At 39.1% G+C, this 18,650-nt stretch overlaps 1 protein-coding gene across 2 annotated transcripts in view; it reads right to left on the reverse strand.

The window, feature by feature from the left end:
* Nucleotides 1–18,650, reverse strand: part of SWAP70 (switching B cell complex subunit SWAP70) — a 77,450-nt gene that overhangs the window by 24,121 nt on the left and 34,679 nt on the right. For both annotated transcript variants that reach the window (XM_073882925.1, XM_025848647.2), the window contains exon 3: nucleotides 9,871–10,044. In XM_073882925.1, coding sequence (XP_073739026.1) covers nucleotides 9,871–10,044 — 174 coding nt within the window. The remainder of the gene's footprint in view (nucleotides 1–9,870; nucleotides 10,045–18,650) is intronic.

The raw sequence follows: 18,650 nt of genomic DNA on the forward strand, positions 1-18,650 counted from the left end.
CCAACTCTATGGGCAACTCATCTTTGACAAAGCAGGAGAGAATGTCCAATGGAAAAAAGACAGTCTCTTCAACAAATGGTGTTGGGAAAATTGGACAGCCGCATGCAGAAGAATGAAACCGGACCATTTCCTTACACCACACACAAAAATAAACTCAAAATGTTTGAAAGACCCAAATGTGAGACAGGAGTCCATCAAAATCCTAGAGGAGAACACAGGCAGCAACCTCTTTGACCCCAGCTGCAGCAACTTCTTCCTAGAAACATCGCCAAAGGCAAGGGAAGCAAGGGCAAAAATGAACTATTGGGACTTCATCAAGATAAAAAGCTTTTGCACAGCAAAGGAAACAGTCCACAAAACCAAAAGACAACCGACAGAATGGGAGAAGATATTTGCAAATGATGTATCAGATAAAGGGCTGGTATCCAAAATCTATAAAGAACTTATCAAACTCAACACCCAAAGAACAAATAATCCAATCAAGAAATGGGCAGAAGACATGAACAGACATTTCTCCAAAGAAGACATCCAGATGGCCAACAGACACATGAGAAAGTGCTCAACATCGCTCGGCATCAGGGAAATCCAAATCAAAACCTCAATGAGATACCACCTCACACCAGTCAGAATGGCTAAAATTAACAAGTCAGGAAACGGCAGATGTTGGCAAGGATGTGGAGAAAGGGGAACCCTGCTACGCTGTTGGTGGGAATGCAAGCTGGTGCAGCCACTCTGGAAAACACTACGGAGGTTCCTCAAAAAGTTGAAAATAGAGCTACCCGACGACCCAGCAATTGCACTACTGGGTATTTACCCCAAAGAAATGTAGTGATCTGAAGGGGTACATGCACCCCAATGTTTATAGCAGCAATGTCCACAATTGCTGCTTTGAGCCAAGATGTCCATCAACAGATGAATGGATAAAGATGTAGTGTGTGTGTGTGTGTGTGTGTGTGTATACACACAATAGAATATTATGCAGCCATCAAAAAAATGAAATCTTGCCATTTGCAATGACGTGGATGGAACTAGAGGGTATTATGCTAAACTAAATAAGTCAATCAGAGAAAGACATGTATCATATGATCTCACTGATATGAGGAATTCTTAATCTCAGGAAACAAACTGAGGGTTGCTGGAGTGGTGGTGGGTGGGAGGGATGGGGTGGCTGGGTGACAGACATTGGGGAGGGTATGTGCTATGGTGAGCGCTGTGAATTGTGTAAGACTGTTGAATCACAGACCTGTACCTCTGAGACAAACAATACATTATATGTTAAAAAATAAGAAGATAGCAGGAAGGGAAGAATGAAGGGGGGGAATCGGAGGAGGAGACAAACCATGAGAGACGATGGACTCTGAGGGTTCTAGAGGGGAGGGGGTGGGGGGGATGGGTTAGCCTGGTGATGGGTATTAAAGAGGGCATGTACTGAATGGAGCACTGGGTGTTATACACAAACAATGAATCATGGAACACTACATCAAAAACTAATGATGTAATGTATGGTGATTAATGTAACATAATAAAATAAAACTTAAAAAAATAATAAATAAATACCTTTCTAAAAAATAAAAATTACATTTTAGGAGGCATTTATGAAATAACAAAGAAGAATGCGAAATTAAATTTACCTATAATTTCCACTGCATAAAGATTACACAAATATTTTGACAAATACTAGAGGAAAACACAGACACAGTAAGTCTAATTTGTTACAGATAAGATTGTGAGTTAATTTTTCTTTCTCTCCTTTGCACTTCCAATAATTTGGTTATAATGATGTCTGTGAAATAACATATTTTTGCAGAGAAAGAATGCCAGCAATAGGAAAAACATGCTTGCAAAGAAAGGTACATCCACAAAATTTCATGAAGTCAAAAATATCAAGAGTTCTAAGGATTTAATTTGATGAAATACTATAAAGTCCTCTAGTACGAAAATGATCTTCTCTCCTAAATCTAGCATATGGTAGGTAGTCAACAAATGTTTACTTGCTGGAGAAAAACACACTTAGGTCTTTCCTTTCTCTTGTTGGAGACAGATCATGTACTGTTAAGCTTAACAGATACTATTATTTTCTTGGCTTTTAAATAGAAGTAGCAGGGACTGGGGGGTTGGTGCTGGCTGGCTCAGTCTGTAGAGAATGTGACTCCTGATCTCAGGTTGTGAGTTCAAGCCCCACGTTGGGTAGAGCTTACTTAAAACAAAACAAAACAAAACAAAACAAAAAACAATTTCATTTGCGCCTCGCTGGCGCAGTTGGTGGAGCATGCAACTCTTGATCTTGGCATTTTGAGTTCAAGCCCCACGTTGAGTGTAGTAATTTCCTAAAAATAAAATCTTTTATTTTTTTTTGAAGATTTTATTTAATTTATTTGACACACAGAGAGAGAGAGAGCGAGAGAGAGAGAGCGAGCACAAGCAGGGGGAGCAGCAGGCAGAGGGAGAAGCAGGCTTCCTGCATGAGCAGGGAGCCCGATGCAGGGCTCAATCCCAGGACTCTGGAATCATGACCTGAGCTGAAGGCAGCGGTTTAACCAACTGAGCCACCCAGGCGCCCCCAAAAATAAAATCTTTTAAAAAAGAAGAAGTAACAGGGATAGTCAGTGGAGGAGAAAGAAAAAAAATGGTCAAGAAGAGAGAGAAAGAGGAGAGAATGGGGCAGAAAAGAAAAGGAAAAAAGACTACAAGAAGAGATTAAAGAGAGACAAGAGAGAAAAAGAAAGTCAAAAAGGACATTAAGATAAATAAATGCCCAAAGTAAAATATCTTAGAGGCATTAACATGTACAGAAGTTCAGTCTCCCTAATACAGCAAAAAGAAGGGCCCATGCTGTCTGATCACAACTCGGGATAAAGGCAGTGCAAGCACAACTAAAAGTTTTAGTAGTAAGGCCAACAGAAGACATGTATGTGCATACAGTCACATGTACAGGTGTGACAAGAAATGGTGCAACTGAATGACCATTCATACAACTAGTCAAGAAACAGCCTCAGCTTTTCCTCACTTACCCCTGTGAATACACCCAAGTCCCTCCCACTGCAAGCTTCAGTTCCTCTTGTATCTGGAATGGTCTTTTATAATGTTAGTAACTCAGAGTGCCTCTTAGCAGCAAACTCAGCCCTAGAGACAGCTTCCCAGGCTCATTCTGAACCTTTCTGAAGGTGTACTCCCAAAGCCTTCTGAGTTTGTCATCAGTACCAAGCATCTGCTCAGCATTACCAGGGACTGTCCCAGACAAATTATCTAGATTCATTTCCTGCTGACTTTCAACACAATCACACACATCATTAGCAAATAACTGAAGGGCCTCTTAATTCATTATACTGGGCGAGGGAGAGACAAACATTCCCATTCTCAACTATTCAATTATACTAAATAATAAATCACGTGCTGCTGTGTTAGTCTCGAGTGGCCTGCATCAATTCTAAGAGTTCATTCAGTTTCAGGAAGCAGCTTACTTCCTCCTTCCAAGCAAGTTTTACCAAAAATAACAAAGAATAAACTTTCAGGCTGCATGTGATTTTTGAGGCCTTTGGCTCCAAAAATTATTTTGTTAAAAGTTCTTTCCCTGTCATCATTAAAAAGGGCCTTTATTGGCTTAACAACAATTCAGGTCTTATTTCACTAAGGGTCTCTTAAAACTATTTCAGGTTTGATATTTAATTGCATCAAGGCAATTCCTCCAAATAAGCCCACAACAGACACATCCTGTTTTGTTCTTGGCTCTGTGGAAAATGAATACTAATGAAAAAACTATACCGACACACATTTCCAGGAATATCATTTGACAAAAATTATAGAACCATCTTAAACAGGAACATACCGTACCTTGACTTCTGCATGTTAACTCTAATATTTTTGACACTGCTTTCTAGGTGATGGGAAATAGAGTCAAAAGCAAACATTTATATAACTTATATTATTCATATAACTACCACTATCATATAACTACCACTGTTTCTTTTATCTTTTATAGTATTAATTGAAGCTAGAGAATAAAATCTTAGTTAAAAACATTCTGGACTTAAAATACAAATAATCATTATGGTAGATGAATGATTAGAAACATTAAAATCACCTTAAATGTATAAAGCCTAAAAACTGTTGGTAAGATTACAAATTAAATTCATAGATACACTCATGACAAATTGAGACATTATATTTCAAATTTTATTTTTAAAATGTACCTGCCTTTACATTAAATTTTATTAAAATCTCTAAGTCTAAAACTACTTCAAAATATGTTTTTTTAAAAATGTTATTAAAGTATTTAGGAAGGAAGCAAAATGTAACAAACAATGGCCACCTTAAGAAATATTATGATTCTAGTATTTTCCATAAAATAGTGTGACCTTGAGTTACAGTGGTTGGTCCAAGGACAGTAGATGCGCTAAGAGCTTAATAAATACAAAACCGTATTTTAAACCTCAGGAAGCTGGTTCAGCAACCGGACAAAGCAATTCCACATAAATCTGTCCCAATGATTCCTTCTTTCCCCACACAAGTACTCCAGGCCACAGAGAAATTATACATCTAAGCAGAAGAAATGCTGAAGGAGTTAGGGAGGTCAAAACAGAGTAAGTCCAAACAAGAACATGACAAGGTATGCTGCCTGCCTATTCTAAACAAGTCAGAGAGGCTATTCCCTTCTCAAATGAGATTAATTTGTTTAGAAACAGGACCAAAAAAAAAAAAATTAAACATTCTAACAGCTTTTTTCCCTAAATGAATAATAGATAAATTTTAGACAAATAAAGAATTATATTTTATATAAATAAATACTAGATAGCATCTGGTAAAAATAAATAAAAGAAAAGGGGACCAAAGACGTTACGATCAGCCCACAAAGATGAAGGTAGGCATACTGTGGAGTCTTGGTGGGGCCCTGGGGCACAGGAAAGGTTAGAATCATGGCACACCACAAGGCTCACATGGGTCCCAGTTCTTCGGGCCACCTGGGGCATAAATCTTTTCAGTTTATTAGGCAAAGCAGTCAGGAAGCTGGCGCTGGCCGGCTCCCTTCACAGCCTGTGGCTCAACAATGATTTAAAACCAATGACAAGTCCTCCACATCACACAAGTGCTGCCTTGAGGAATAAGGTAAGTTTCCTTACTAATTTTTTTTTAAGATTTTATTTATTTATCCTACAGAGACAGACACAGCCGGAGAGAGAACACAAGCAGGGTAAGTGGGAGAGAGAGAAGCAGGCTTCCCGCCGAGCAGGGAGCCTGATGCGGGGCTTGATCCCAGGACCCTGGGATCATGACCTGACCCGAAGGCAGACGCTTTAACGACTGAGCCACCCAGGCGCCCCTACTTCCTAATTTCTAATACTGAAATCAGGACAAGATCACTTTCAAGTCCACCAGGAATATTTCAGTGATGGAAAGAACCCAAACATCACATGTTCACAGTTAAGAGACCCACCCCACCTCCAGTTCCAAAGAAAACACAAAAAAATTTAGAACACAGAGTAACTACAAAATGTCTTAAAAGACAATACTGGAAGTTTTATTAGCATAATTCTTCCAAGCAACAGCTAGGTTTTTAAAATGCCATCAGTACATCTTTTTCAACACCTATCAATTTTCCATTCCCTTCTATATTTCTCTGTATTAAACTAGACAACATTGGTGTGCAAGACTCTATAGCACGTTTTATTCTTTATGTCTCCTTTAACATATTTGCACTATTACATCATTACTGTTACTAAGCAGTAAGAAACTGTTCCCACCACTACAGTGAAACTGTGTTCTACTTGATTACCAATGACCACCTAATTGGTAAATCCCAGGGCAACTTCTCACTCATCACTCTCTTAATTTTTCTGCAACATCTAATGCCAGTAACTACTTTCCTGCTTCTTAGAACTTTTTCTTTCTTTGGCACCCATGACTCAACACTCTCCCAGTTCTCCTCCTACCTTATAGACTATTCAATTCAGCTTCCTGTACCAAATCTACTTCCTCTTCCTGCTACAGAAACAGTCCCCAAAGTTCTGTCCTCAGCCCTCACTTCTCCCACAACAGTTTCTTCCTCCCTGATCTAATCTCCTTCCATGGCTTCCCCACTTCTGTCTCTAGTCCGGGCCTCTCACAAGCCCTAGATGTGCACTTCCAGTTGAATACAGGACAGCTCCACAAATATGTTCCACCTAAAATACCAATATACCCAACCCTTCATCAGGCACCATATCCCCATCTTATTCATCATCCAATCATTCATTCATACATGCACACACGCGCGCACACATACACACACACACACACATACACACTGTCAATTAGCACTTATCATGGGGCGAGACACTATATTAAATGTTTCACATCATCAACTATTTTAGTCCTCACAAGAGTCCAATAAATGAAATAGTTATCCCCACTTTACAGATGAGGAAACCCAAACAAAGAGATTAAGTAATCTCTTCAATCTCTTCAAGATTACATAGTTAAAAAGTGGTAGAAGTCGGGATTTAAACCAGGCAGTCTGATTTCAAAGATCATGCTTTATTTTTTTAAAAGATTTTACTTATTTATTTGACAGAGAGAGAGACAGTGAGAGAGGGAACACAAGTGGGGGAGTGGGAGAGGAAGAAGCAGACTCCCCGCTGAGCAGGGAGCCCGACGCGGGGCTCAATCCCAGGACCCTGGGATCAAGACCTGAGCCAAAGGCAGGCGCTTAACAACTGAGCCACCCAGGTGCCCTATCAAAGATCATGCTTTAAACAACCACACTATATTACCTCCTGATCGCCCAGGCCTGAAACCTGTCCATAGTCAGGCACTATGAACTTAGTCCTGTCACCTCGGGATCTCTCCCATCTGACCTTCTTTTCCATCCTCACTGACATTACTATACTTCAGTCCTCAAATACCACTTATCTTCTCTCAAGTTCCCATCTCCCATCTCTCCGTATTTCATCTATTTACTTGTCACTCTCTTGCTTAAAAATCATCAGTGGCTCATAGTGCCCCACTGCCTACAGGATAAAGTCAAAACTCTTTCTAGACTCATCTACTACCACTCCTCTTCAGAGCCATCATGTTCCAGTTAGAAATGGCAGGTGTCATTCTTTTTGACTGCCTAGCATCTAATCCCCTTCTTATGTCTAGACAATTCCCTACCTCCCAATATATAAGTTAAAAATGCAAATGGATCCTTTACAGGCCTCCTTTGCAGCTACTTCATGGTACCTGACATAGGCCATACCAATTAGATGTGTTATCCCCTGACTGAACTGGAAAGTGGACACAGAGAACTCTCTCTGGCAGAAAGAACAGCTGCAGGAAGACTGGAGTCCCGGGCTACACTATGTGCAGGGCCAGAGGTGTTCCACAGCACAAGTATAATCCCCCTCCCTCTGGTGGTAGCAGCATTTTCCTTGTGGTTCCTCATTGGAGTGACAACTATAGTTCCAGACGGATACTATTCAAACCTGGTTTCTATGCCATCACAACAATTCTGTGGGCTACCAAATATCTTTTTGGCTTCAATCAGTCCGTCCAGCTGTTTCTAAGTAAGTGTATTCAGACAAGTAGCTATTCAGACAAGTGGAATACCTCACTCACCTCAAAACATGCCTTTTGCTTTCCTGACTCATATAACCTTGCCCACTGTGTCTTCCATCCAGAATTCTTCTCCATTAGTCAAAATTCTTCCCATCTTTTAAGGCCCAGCACAAGTGCTACTTTCCCCATAAAGATAAAAGTAAACATTTAATGAGCACTTTCCAAGGGTCAGGCATTCTCCTTGTCCAATCTTCATAAGAACAGGAGGAGGTAGATACTAGCATTAACCCTATTGTATAGTTGAAGAAACTGCAGCAAAAACAAACAATGTATATCACCCAAAGCGACACAGCTAGTGAACAGTGATAGAGCTAAAATTCAAATCCAGGAAATCTGACTGCAGACCCCTGCCCTTAACCAGGGAACAGCAAATGACAGACCACGAATCAACTCTAGTCCCCTCAGCCAAATCTGGCTCATGACATGTCTGTATACACTCATGACCTAAGAACAGTTTCTGCAGTTTTAAGTGGTTGGGAGGAAAAAAAAAAAAGAATAATATTTCATGATCCATGAATATTATATAAAATTCACAAATTCACATTTCAAAGTCCATGTTATTGAAGCACAGCAACATACTGTCTATGACGGCTTTCTTGCCATAACGGCAGATTTAAGTAACTGCAACAGAGACAGTATGGCCCAAGAGGGCCACAAAGCCTCAAATATTTATTGTCTGGCCCTTTATGGAAAAAGTTTAAGACCCAACTTTTGCCCATTATATTACATTGCCTCTTACAAAGCCTTCCTTACTTACTTCCCCCAAGCTGGAATAAATCTTTCCCTTCTCTGTATTTGCATGGCATTTGCACCTCTCTTATAACAGGTAATCTATTTTGCTTCGAATTACACTTCACTTATTTTTTTTCCTTGAGCAGACTACAAATTCCTTGAAGGCAGGAAGCAATCTTTTTCCCTCTGCATTCCTCTTGGCGCCTTGCTTATTGTTGGCAGTCAATAAATGCTTGCTGACTTTAAATAAAATATTGCAGTATGAACTTTTAAAGAGATTTTCCTAACATGAATACGAATCACAGAAATCACAGACTAGACTCTGTATTGGCAGAAGTAATAACAGGCCCTCTCAATCAGGTATATAAATTGGTATGGCCTTTCTTTTTTATTTTTTTTTAAGATTTTATTTATTTGAGAGAGAGAGAGCACGAGAGGGAAGAGGGTCAGAGGGAGAAGCAGACTCCCCGTCGAGCAGGGAGCCCGACGTGGGACTCGATCCCGGGACTCCAGGATCATGACCGGAGCCGAAGGCAGTCGCTTAACCAACTGAGTCACCCAGGCGCCCTGGTATGGCCTTTCTGACAGGCAATTCTGCCTTGTTCATCAAATACCTTGAAAGTGTGTTTTTTAGGACTCAGAACTCCACTGCTAGAAATCTGTCCTAAGGAAATAAGCAGACTAGTGTGCAAAAATGCAATAACAGTAGTCACAAGAGTTGACACTATTTACTGAGTACATCTTACATGCCAGGTACTGAGCTAAGTCCTTTAAATGCAGAACCTCCTACCCTTTAACACTGTGATGAGCCCTATTTTGTAGGTGAGGAAATTAAAACTCAAGAGGTGAAATAATTTGTCAAAAGTTAAGGAATGACAGATTTCTTTTAAGGGGAACACTATACCTGATTGTAATTCTGCAAATTAGTCTTTTCTGTATTTACTACTATAATAAGCATGTATTATATATATAATTTTTTAAGGCAGTAAGATAGCACAGAAACCCTACACCTGTCTTTTTTTTTTTCCTTTGGAAGCTCAGGGAAAAGAAGTCAGAACAGAATAAGCAAATGCCCTTTTTCATTTACTTTGTAAAGTACAATAAAAAGTCACCATTCTGGACTTTGAAACAAGGGTAGTATTTCCTCACATGAAACAGTCTTGAGAAATAGCACTGTGGATTCTATGTTTACCATATAGCATCATTCAGCCAATTTTGCCCTGCTTTCCTAAAATGCCATACTGGTTTTGCCAATATGTAAGTAGACAGAAAATTATGTTGTGACTTGTACTGAATAAAGACTCTGGATATGAGGACAGATTCATCTATAATTATAGCAATTTAGAAATGAAAAATCCCACCCTGTCTGCAAATCTCCAGGGGTATTACATGACCCCAAATCATTGAGTTTTGGACTTTTCTGGATTCAGGCTGTTTTGCCTCTGATCTAAAAACACTAGTCCCAGATGTCCTTCTATATCTACACTGAATTAACACAGTACTTCCAAGCTAGATCTATTAAATGCTTTGATCACCATGTGAGAACTTCCCAGAACCACACCTTACCTCTTCTGGCACGATAATTAATGGATACTTGTCCTCAGATAGAAAGTTGAAAATAACCCATACTTTAAATGCATCTTCTTCTGTAATGAGCAGGGGACTCTTGGTGAGGTTTTTTTTGACACAAAGGGTCCAACACATCCTATTGAATTCAATCTTGTCAAAGTTGTCTTGGACCTAAAAAAGAATTGAATTAAAATTTCAGTGAAAAAATTCTAATGAATGAGGAAATATTCCAAAATAAGCAGGATATAAGCCAAGTAAAACAGATACAGGTTTCCATTTTCACCAATCCAATTAACTAATAACCATTTTCTAAGTACTTGCTTGTGTACCACACTTTCAAAAGCCCAATTAAGATGTTATATTTAGCCTGACACTAAAGCAACATCTATCTGTCCAAATCACTGACTTGGCACATAAAATACTAGCTTGTCGAATAGTTCTTTTTTCACATGTACACGTTCTCTTCTAAATAAAACTACCAACCCTGGTACAGAGGAGTGGAGAATATCAATTACTCAGTATGAGCCACATGCAGATATCTCATCTTTACCTATATAGTCAAAGAAGACATTTTCTTTTGAAAACAAAAACAAACTTTAACTGAAATTCTAAAAAGACAGCCCTGCCATAGTCATTCAACCATGCATTCAATATTCCCTCAGCATCTATTATGAGCCAAGTACTATGCTACAAATTAAGGATATAAAGATGAAGAACTTGGTCTCTGCTCATAGAATATTCAGTTTATTAGGGAAAACAGATATGCAATAGATAAATTCTAACATAATACCATGTATAATTCAATAGTTTTTCACTCATTCAACAGATAAAATTTAGATAGTAATTATTATCTGTCAGGGATAATGCAAAGATACTGAATATAATACTAGCCCATGTCTCCAAGGAAAGCCAAGACAATTACAATATAGTGTGATAAGTACTATAATAGAGGTAAGCAGAGGGTTCTGTGGGAACACTGAGGAACTAATCCAGTCTTAAGAACTGGGGGAAGATTTGCAGAAAAAGTGACATGACAACAGAGTAGGGTCCTAAAGGATCATTAAATATCAAAGAGTTTCTAGTCACTATGGAAAACTGTATGGAGGATCCTCAAAAATTTGTTTTAAGAAACGCCATATGATCCAGCAATTCAACTTCTGGAATATAACCAAAGATAACAAAAATGCTAACTCAAAAAAAAATATCTGCACCCCCATGTTCCTAGCAACATTATTTACCATAGCTAATACATGAAAACAAAGTAAGTGTCCATCGATAGATGAATGGATAAAGAAGTTGTGCTATATCTCAATCCCAGGACCCGATCAGGACCTGAACCGAAATCAAGACATTTAACTGACTGAGCCATGCAGGCACCCCTTACAACCTGCATGTTAAAAGCCATATTCTGGGACAATAAGGAAGATGTACAGGAGAAGGCAGAGTGGGCGGCAGGACCATATGAACAAAGTATTTCTTTTTGGAAAGAGAGAAACAAAGTGTTATGTGTATGGTAAGGAAGAAGTCACTAGCTGACACCAGGGAGAAATTTCTCTTGACCTCTCCCTAGAATTTGTGGTTGGTACACCAGTTCCCCAGGAGTACGAAGATATCCTTTGTGCTCTGCCTTCAGCAGCCTGTCTCAGTCTGGCACCATTTCCCACACCCCAATCGTACACAATTGATCCCACGAAGAGAAAGCAGTGGCTGCCACTGCAGCTTCTTTTTTCTTTTTTTTTTTCCTTTAACACCATTTATGAAGACTTTTAATGTATGCTTGGCATTTTATATGCAGTTTCTCACTTAAACCTCATATTAGCCTTGTAAGGCCAGATATTTCCCCTGCACCCCTAAAAAACACTTTGGGGAAATGACAGGTACACAAAAGCACGTAGCCTTACCCTGAAGAACAAGAAGTGATTCTGTGTAGATTATGTGATGAATTATAGGGTTCCTGAGGGGGAGTGGCTAGACTTATGGCCAGAAAAGCAAACACAGACCAAATCACAAACGGCTTCATAATTTTAAGAAATAGACTATAAGAAACCCCCAACTGAAGGGTTTTAGAGCAGAGAATGAGAATAGGTCATTGGCTGCCCAGATTAGTACTTTGCAGAAAGATGGTATTTGAGGCGGACCTTGAAGTATATGAAGAATGCAAAGAAAAGTACTGCAAAAAACAGGAAAGGAAATGGCATGAGCAAAGGTATGGCAGAAACATCACAGCAGCCAGGTTTAGGGAATCGTCACAGGATGGAGACAAAAACAAGGGAGAAGAAAAGATAAAGTTTTCAGTTATGAGCATCTTCAACCTGAAGGTCTGGTAAGATATTTAGATGGAGGTGTCCAAAGACAAAGTGCAACTGTAGCCTAAGAGGAGAGGCAGATCTGTGAATCAACTGTATGCTGATGACGACTGAAGCCATGGCGGTCAACGAGATCACTGACAGGAAACATAAATGGAGAAAAGAGATGGGATCAAAAAACAGAACCTCAGGGCGCCTGGGTGGCTCAGTCACTGGTCATCTGCCTTCGGCTCAGGTCATGATCCCAGTGTCCTGGGATCGAGTCCTGCATCGGGCTCCCTGCTCAGCAGGAGGCCTGCTTCTCCCTCTCCCACTCCCCCTGCTTGTGTTCCTGCTCTCGCTCTCTCTCTCTGTCAAATAAATAAATAAAATCTTAAAAAAAAAAAAAAACAGAACCTCAGGGGATATAGACATTTACAAAACAAGAGGAGAAAGAGGAATCATGATGACCGAAGGAACAGTCAAAGTGGTAGGAGGACCACAAAGATATGAAAATTGAGTGAGGAAACTGTTAAGAAAGTTTGATCAATAGTGTCAAATGCTACAGAGATTAAAAGGAGTTGTTTAAGACAAGACCACTGGTTTTGCAATTGAGTGATTACCAGTTACCTTCAAGATAGGCAAGAAATTTGGGTAAAAATCAGATTGCAATGGCATCAGAAACCAGGCAAATTCCCCATAAATTTTCCCAGGAAATAAATAGTGGCTTTTTGATCCATGTCCACTGTATAACTTAATTTTAATAAATTGTTTGGCTCATTCCTTTCTCTAAAATTTAATGTACTATTCTTTAGTTTAATCATGCTCAAGGATAAAAACATACTAAATGAAGGCATTTACATATTTTTTTAAAAGTACAAAACAGTACGAAAAGCCCACAGCTAACATAGTACACAACAGTGGAAAACTGAGTTTTTCCTCTAGGATCAGTAATAAGGCAAGAACGCCCACTCTCACCACTTGTATTCAACACAATACTGAAGGTCCTAGTCAGAGCAATTAGGCAGGCAGTCAAGCAGGCAAGAAGCAAAAGGAAAAGGAAAGGAAAAGAAAAAGAAAGAGGAAAAGGAAAGAAAAAGAAAAGAGAAAAGAAAAGAAAAGAAAAAAAAGGAGGGAGGGAGGGAAGAAGGAAGGGCATCCAAATTTGAAAGGAAGAAGTAAAATTACCTGTTTGCAGATAACATGTTCTTTTTTGTTTTGTTTTGTTTTAAGATTTATTTATTTCACAGAGAGAGACACAGCAATAGAGGGAACACAAGCAGGGGGAGTGGGAGAGGATAAAGCAGGCTTCCTGCTGAGCAGGGAGCCCAATGCAGGGCTCGATCCCAGGACCCTTGGATCACGACCTGAGCCGAAGGCAGACACTTAACCATCTGAGCCACCCAGGTGCCCCAACATGTTCTTTCTTATATGTAGAAAACTCTAAAGATTCCACAAAGAAAACCTGTTAGAACTAATAAAAAAATTTGGCAAAGATGCAGGATACAAATTAACACTTAAAAATCAGTCGTGTTTCTAAACACTAACAACAAACATTCTAAAAAAGAAATTTTTAAAAATCCCATTTAGCATAGCATCAAAAAGAATAAAATACTTAGGAATAAACTTAGCCAAGGAGACAAAAGACTAGTACATTGAAAACTACAAAATGTTACTGAAAGAAATTAAAGATGATATAAATAAATGGAAAGACCTCCCATGTTCATGGATTGGAAGACCTACTATTGCTAAAATGTCCATACTACCAAAGGAATTTACAGATTCAATGCAATCCCTATCAAAATCCCAAGGGCATTTTTTTTCCAGAAACAGAAAACATCATGCTGAAATTCACACAGAATCTCAAAGGACCATGAATAGCCAAAATAATTTTTTCTTTAAATTTTTTTATTGTTATGTTAATCACCATACATTACATCATTAGTTTGTGATGTAGTGTTCCATGATTCATTGTTTGTGCATAACACCCAGTGCTCCACGCAGAACGTGCCCTCTTTTATACCCATCACCAAGCTAACCCATCCCCTCACCCCCCTCCCCTCTAGAACCCTGTTCATTTTCAGAGTCCATCACCTCTCATGGTTCGTCTCCCCCTCTGATTTACCCCCTTCACTCTTCCCCTCCGGCTATCTTCTTCTTTTTTTTTTTTCCTTAACATATATTGCATTATTTGTTTCAGAGGTACAGATCTGTGATTTAACAGTCTTGCACAATTCACAGCGCTCACCATAGTACATACCCTCTGCAATGTCTATCACCCAGCCACCCCATCCCTCCCACCCCACCCCCACTCCAGCAACCCTCAGTTTGTTTCCTGAGATTAAGAATTCCTCATCAGTGAGATCATATGATACATGTCTTTCTCTGATTGACTTATTTCACTCAGCATAACACCCTCCAGTTCCAACCATGTTGTTGCAAATGGCAAGATCTCATTCCTTTTGATGGCTGCATAATATTCCCTTGTATATATATACCACATCTTCTTTATCCATTCATCTGTCGATGGACATCTTAATAGCCAAAATAAGAAGAAGAACAAAAGTGAAGGCCTTATACTTCCTAATTTCAAAATATATCACAAAGCTACAGTAATCAAAACAGTATGGTACTAGCTAGCATAAGGAGAGACATATAGACCAGTAAAACAGAGCCCAGAAATAAACCCTCATGTATGCAGCCAAATAATCTTTAACAAGGATGCCAAGACTATATACAATAAGGAAAAGATAGTCTCTTCAACAAATGGTGCTAGGAAAACTGAATATCCATATGTAGCAGAATAAAATGGGCTCTTATCTTACACCATATACAAAAATTAATGCAAAATGGAGTAAAAATCTAAATGTAAGGCCGAAACTATAAAAATCCTACAAGAAAACATAGGGGAAGAGCTTCATGACATTGGAATAGGCAATGATTTCTTGGATATGATACAGCACAGGCAACAAAAGCAAAAATGGACAACTAAGACCATTTCAAACTTTAAAACTTCTGCACAAAATGAAAGTAATCAATAGAGTTGGACAATGGTGAACCAGTCCTTGCCTGTCACAGAAGTTACACTCCAGGAGGGTTTTCAGGTATCGAACAATACAACAACATAACCATCTACATGATGAAAACTGTGGTAAATACTACAAAAGGAAAACAGAGGATAGTGTGAGAACACTTTATAGGACAGCAGGTTAGCTCTGGTAAGGGTAGGGTGCTACCTGGAGAAACCTTCCTGAGGAAGTGACAATCAAGCTGAGACCTACAGGATGAGCAGGAATTAGATGCATGTTAGGGTGGAAGAAGCCTTACCACAGAGGAAGCAACATGTCTGAAGGCTCTGTGGCAGGAAGGGTCTTGATAATGTGGGGAACAGAGAGAAGGCCAACATAACTGCACTGAAGTGAACAAGAAGGGGAAAGGAAGAAAAGGAGGCTGGAGAGGGTGGCAGAGGCCAAACTGAACATGGTCCTATATGCCATGATAAGGATGTTGGGCTTCACCTAAGAACAACAGCAAGCCACTGAAGGGTATGGGCTCAATATTTAATTCTTGCTTAATTAAAATAAATCTATAATATAATTTAGAAGATCTCAAGGTCTGTTGTAACGATAAAAGGTCTAGAAATCTATGAGTCCATATTCCATCTCATCTAAGATTATACACTGCTCAAAATCCCAGTTTATATCACACATAATAAATCAAAAGTCTCATATCTTTTGGAAAACTACTAATGGCTGCCAGTGGTTTCAAGGTATCCAAATGGAAGACAATACCCTAGAAAGAAATGTGTAGAGTTGTTCTCATTTTCAACATATATTTCCTTTTCACTAAAATCCATACAAGATAGCAATGCTATTTATAGACCTCAATTCCAACTCAAAGTACTAAAAGTATTTACAAAACTAAACTCACATGTTTTCTAAAATAGAATTTTCATCCAAACCAGCTCAAGACTAAAGTTCCTGTGAAACAGAGACAGTTCTCAGAAGACAGGGAAATTGGCCAATTTGATGCTTTGGAAATTGATTGCAGAATTTGTTTTCTCAGACAATATTCATACTCTTCCATCAATAATTCTACTTCAAATAATCTATCCTAAAAAGAGAACCAGAGTCAGATAAAGATTTACCTAGGATAGTCACTATTATTTATAAGAGTGGGGAAAAAAATAAAAATAAAATATAAGCCTACCAAAAAGGGAATAGCTATAAAGCCACAGGACAAAATTATCATATAGTCACTGAATACCACTCAGCAGCTGGGTGACCTTAGGCAAGTAATATAACCCAAGGCCCGGTCTCTTTGTCTTTAAAATGGTAGTGATGATGGTACTTAACCCATGGAGTTGATATAAAGAATTAATTAGAACACTTGTTTAAAATATTTAGCAGAGGGGCACCTGGGTGGCTCAAGCATCTGACTCTTGATTTCAGCTCAGGTCATGGTATCAGGGTTGTGAGATCGAGCTCCACCTACAGGGAGTCAGCTTGAGACTCTCTCTCATACTGCTCCTGCCCCTCCCCACCCCTCATGCATGCTCTCTAAAATAAATAAATCTTTTTTAAAAACTAATGAAATATTCAGGTATCAAAAGGAATGAGGTACCATTACATGCAACAATGTAGATGAATTTTGAAGACATGCTAAATGAAACAAGGCAGACACAAAAGGCCTCACTCTTGTGAGTCCAGAATAGGCAAATCCATACAGAAAGTAGAATAGTGGTTTCTTAGGAGTGTGGGGAAGGAGACTGTGAGTACTAACAGATAGTTTTTTCTGAAGGAAGGTGAGGAAAATATTCTAAAATTGACTACGGTGATGGCTGCATAAAAAAGTGACTACACTACACTATACTGGGTGGCTCAGTGGGTTAAGCATTGGACTCTTGGTTTCAGCTCAGGCCATGATCTCAGGATCCTGGCACTGAGCCCTGTGTCAGGCTCCCCACTCAGCAGGGAGTCTACATGTCTCCCTCTCTCTCTGCCCCGCCCCCCACTCATGCTCAGTCTCTCTCTAAAATACACAAATAAATCTTTTTTTTTTTTTTTTTAAGTGACTAGGATGCCTGGGTGGCTCAGTCATTTAAAAGTCTGCCTTCGATTCAGGTCGTGATCCCGAGGTCCTGGGATCAAGTCCCACATCGGGCTCCCTGCTCAGCAGCAAGTCTGCTTCTCCCTCTGCCTGCCGCTCCCCGTTTGTGCATGCTCTCTCTCTGACAAATAAATAAATAAAATCTTAAAAAAAAAAAGTGGTTATACCAAGAACCGCTGAATTATACACTTTAAATAATTAAATTGCATGACGTGAATATCTCAATAAGGCTTTTATTTTAAAAAACAGTATTTCTTTATATCACTCTTAAGACTTATATTGCTGGCCACAGTATTTAATGGGCATAAAGTCATCCACAGGTTTCAGCATTTAACCTCTTTTTTCACCAGAGGTTTTTAATGCTGGGCACCTGGGTGACTTAGTCGATTAAATGTCCAACTCTTGATTTCCGCTCAGGTCATGATCTCAGCGTCGTGAGAGAGAGCCTCATGTCGGGCTCTGTGCTGGGCATGGAGCCTGTTTAAGATTCTCTCCCCCTCTCTCTCCCTCTGTCCCTCTCCAACCACCCCCCACCTTGAACACATGCTCTCCCTCTCTCAAAAAATTAAAATTAAAAAAAAGTTTTTAGTGCTGTATAACTTCACAAAGATGATGAAAATGTAGAGTCCAACTCAGCCATTGTGCCAAAATAATACTATATAACTCCTAAGCAACAATGAAAGAAAAAATAACATAGGCTAAAGGACAATAAAAAGAACTGTATAAAAACATGGTTTGGGGTGGTTAAGAGCAGTATGACTTCCTATAAATGACAGTTGTTAGGCACCCATTTGAAGATATTTTGATTGCTGATGGTATAAGGATTCGAATAACAGAATTTGAAAGCTCATTTTATGGAAGAACTAGAACTGATGTGACCAGCAAGCATTTGGTATGTCAGCCTAGGAAAACAGAATGCAGAGGCTACTAACCTCTAGAGAAAGGACATTATATTGAACTGAAGGTTTCTTTTGTTTTTCTTCCATGTGTATGTATGTTTCCAAAAAGCCAAACGCCAAAAAGAAAAGGATTATGCTAGAAAAGTGGCAGATTTCCCAATGAGGACTTGGCATCTTGCCAATGGATTATTGGTTTTAGTCATAATAGCTCAGACTAATCCTTAACATGTGGAATCAGGAAAAAGAACTGACAATGATTCAGACTCAAAAGCCTAACAGGCTATTAAATGTCAATGAAAGAATTAGATTGCCACATAAATATGCTGAAGCAGAACTAGCTTTTGATGTAGTCTATTGGGGCTCAGTAGTAAAAAGGTAGTAATATATACTGCTTTCTTCAAGTATTCACTGTCAGATAATCCAGGTATAAGGTCTCTTTGCAAAAGAAGAGAGGGGAGGCTCACAAAAACATTCTTCCTAAATG

This window comes from Callorhinus ursinus, unplaced genomic scaffold (genome assembly GCF_003265705.2).
Source record: "Callorhinus ursinus isolate GAN/ISIS: 27379988/994484 unplaced genomic scaffold, GSC_fseal_2.0 scaffold49, whole genome shotgun sequence".
Classification (NCBI taxonomy): Eukaryota; Metazoa; Chordata; class Mammalia; order Carnivora; family Otariidae; genus Callorhinus; species Callorhinus ursinus.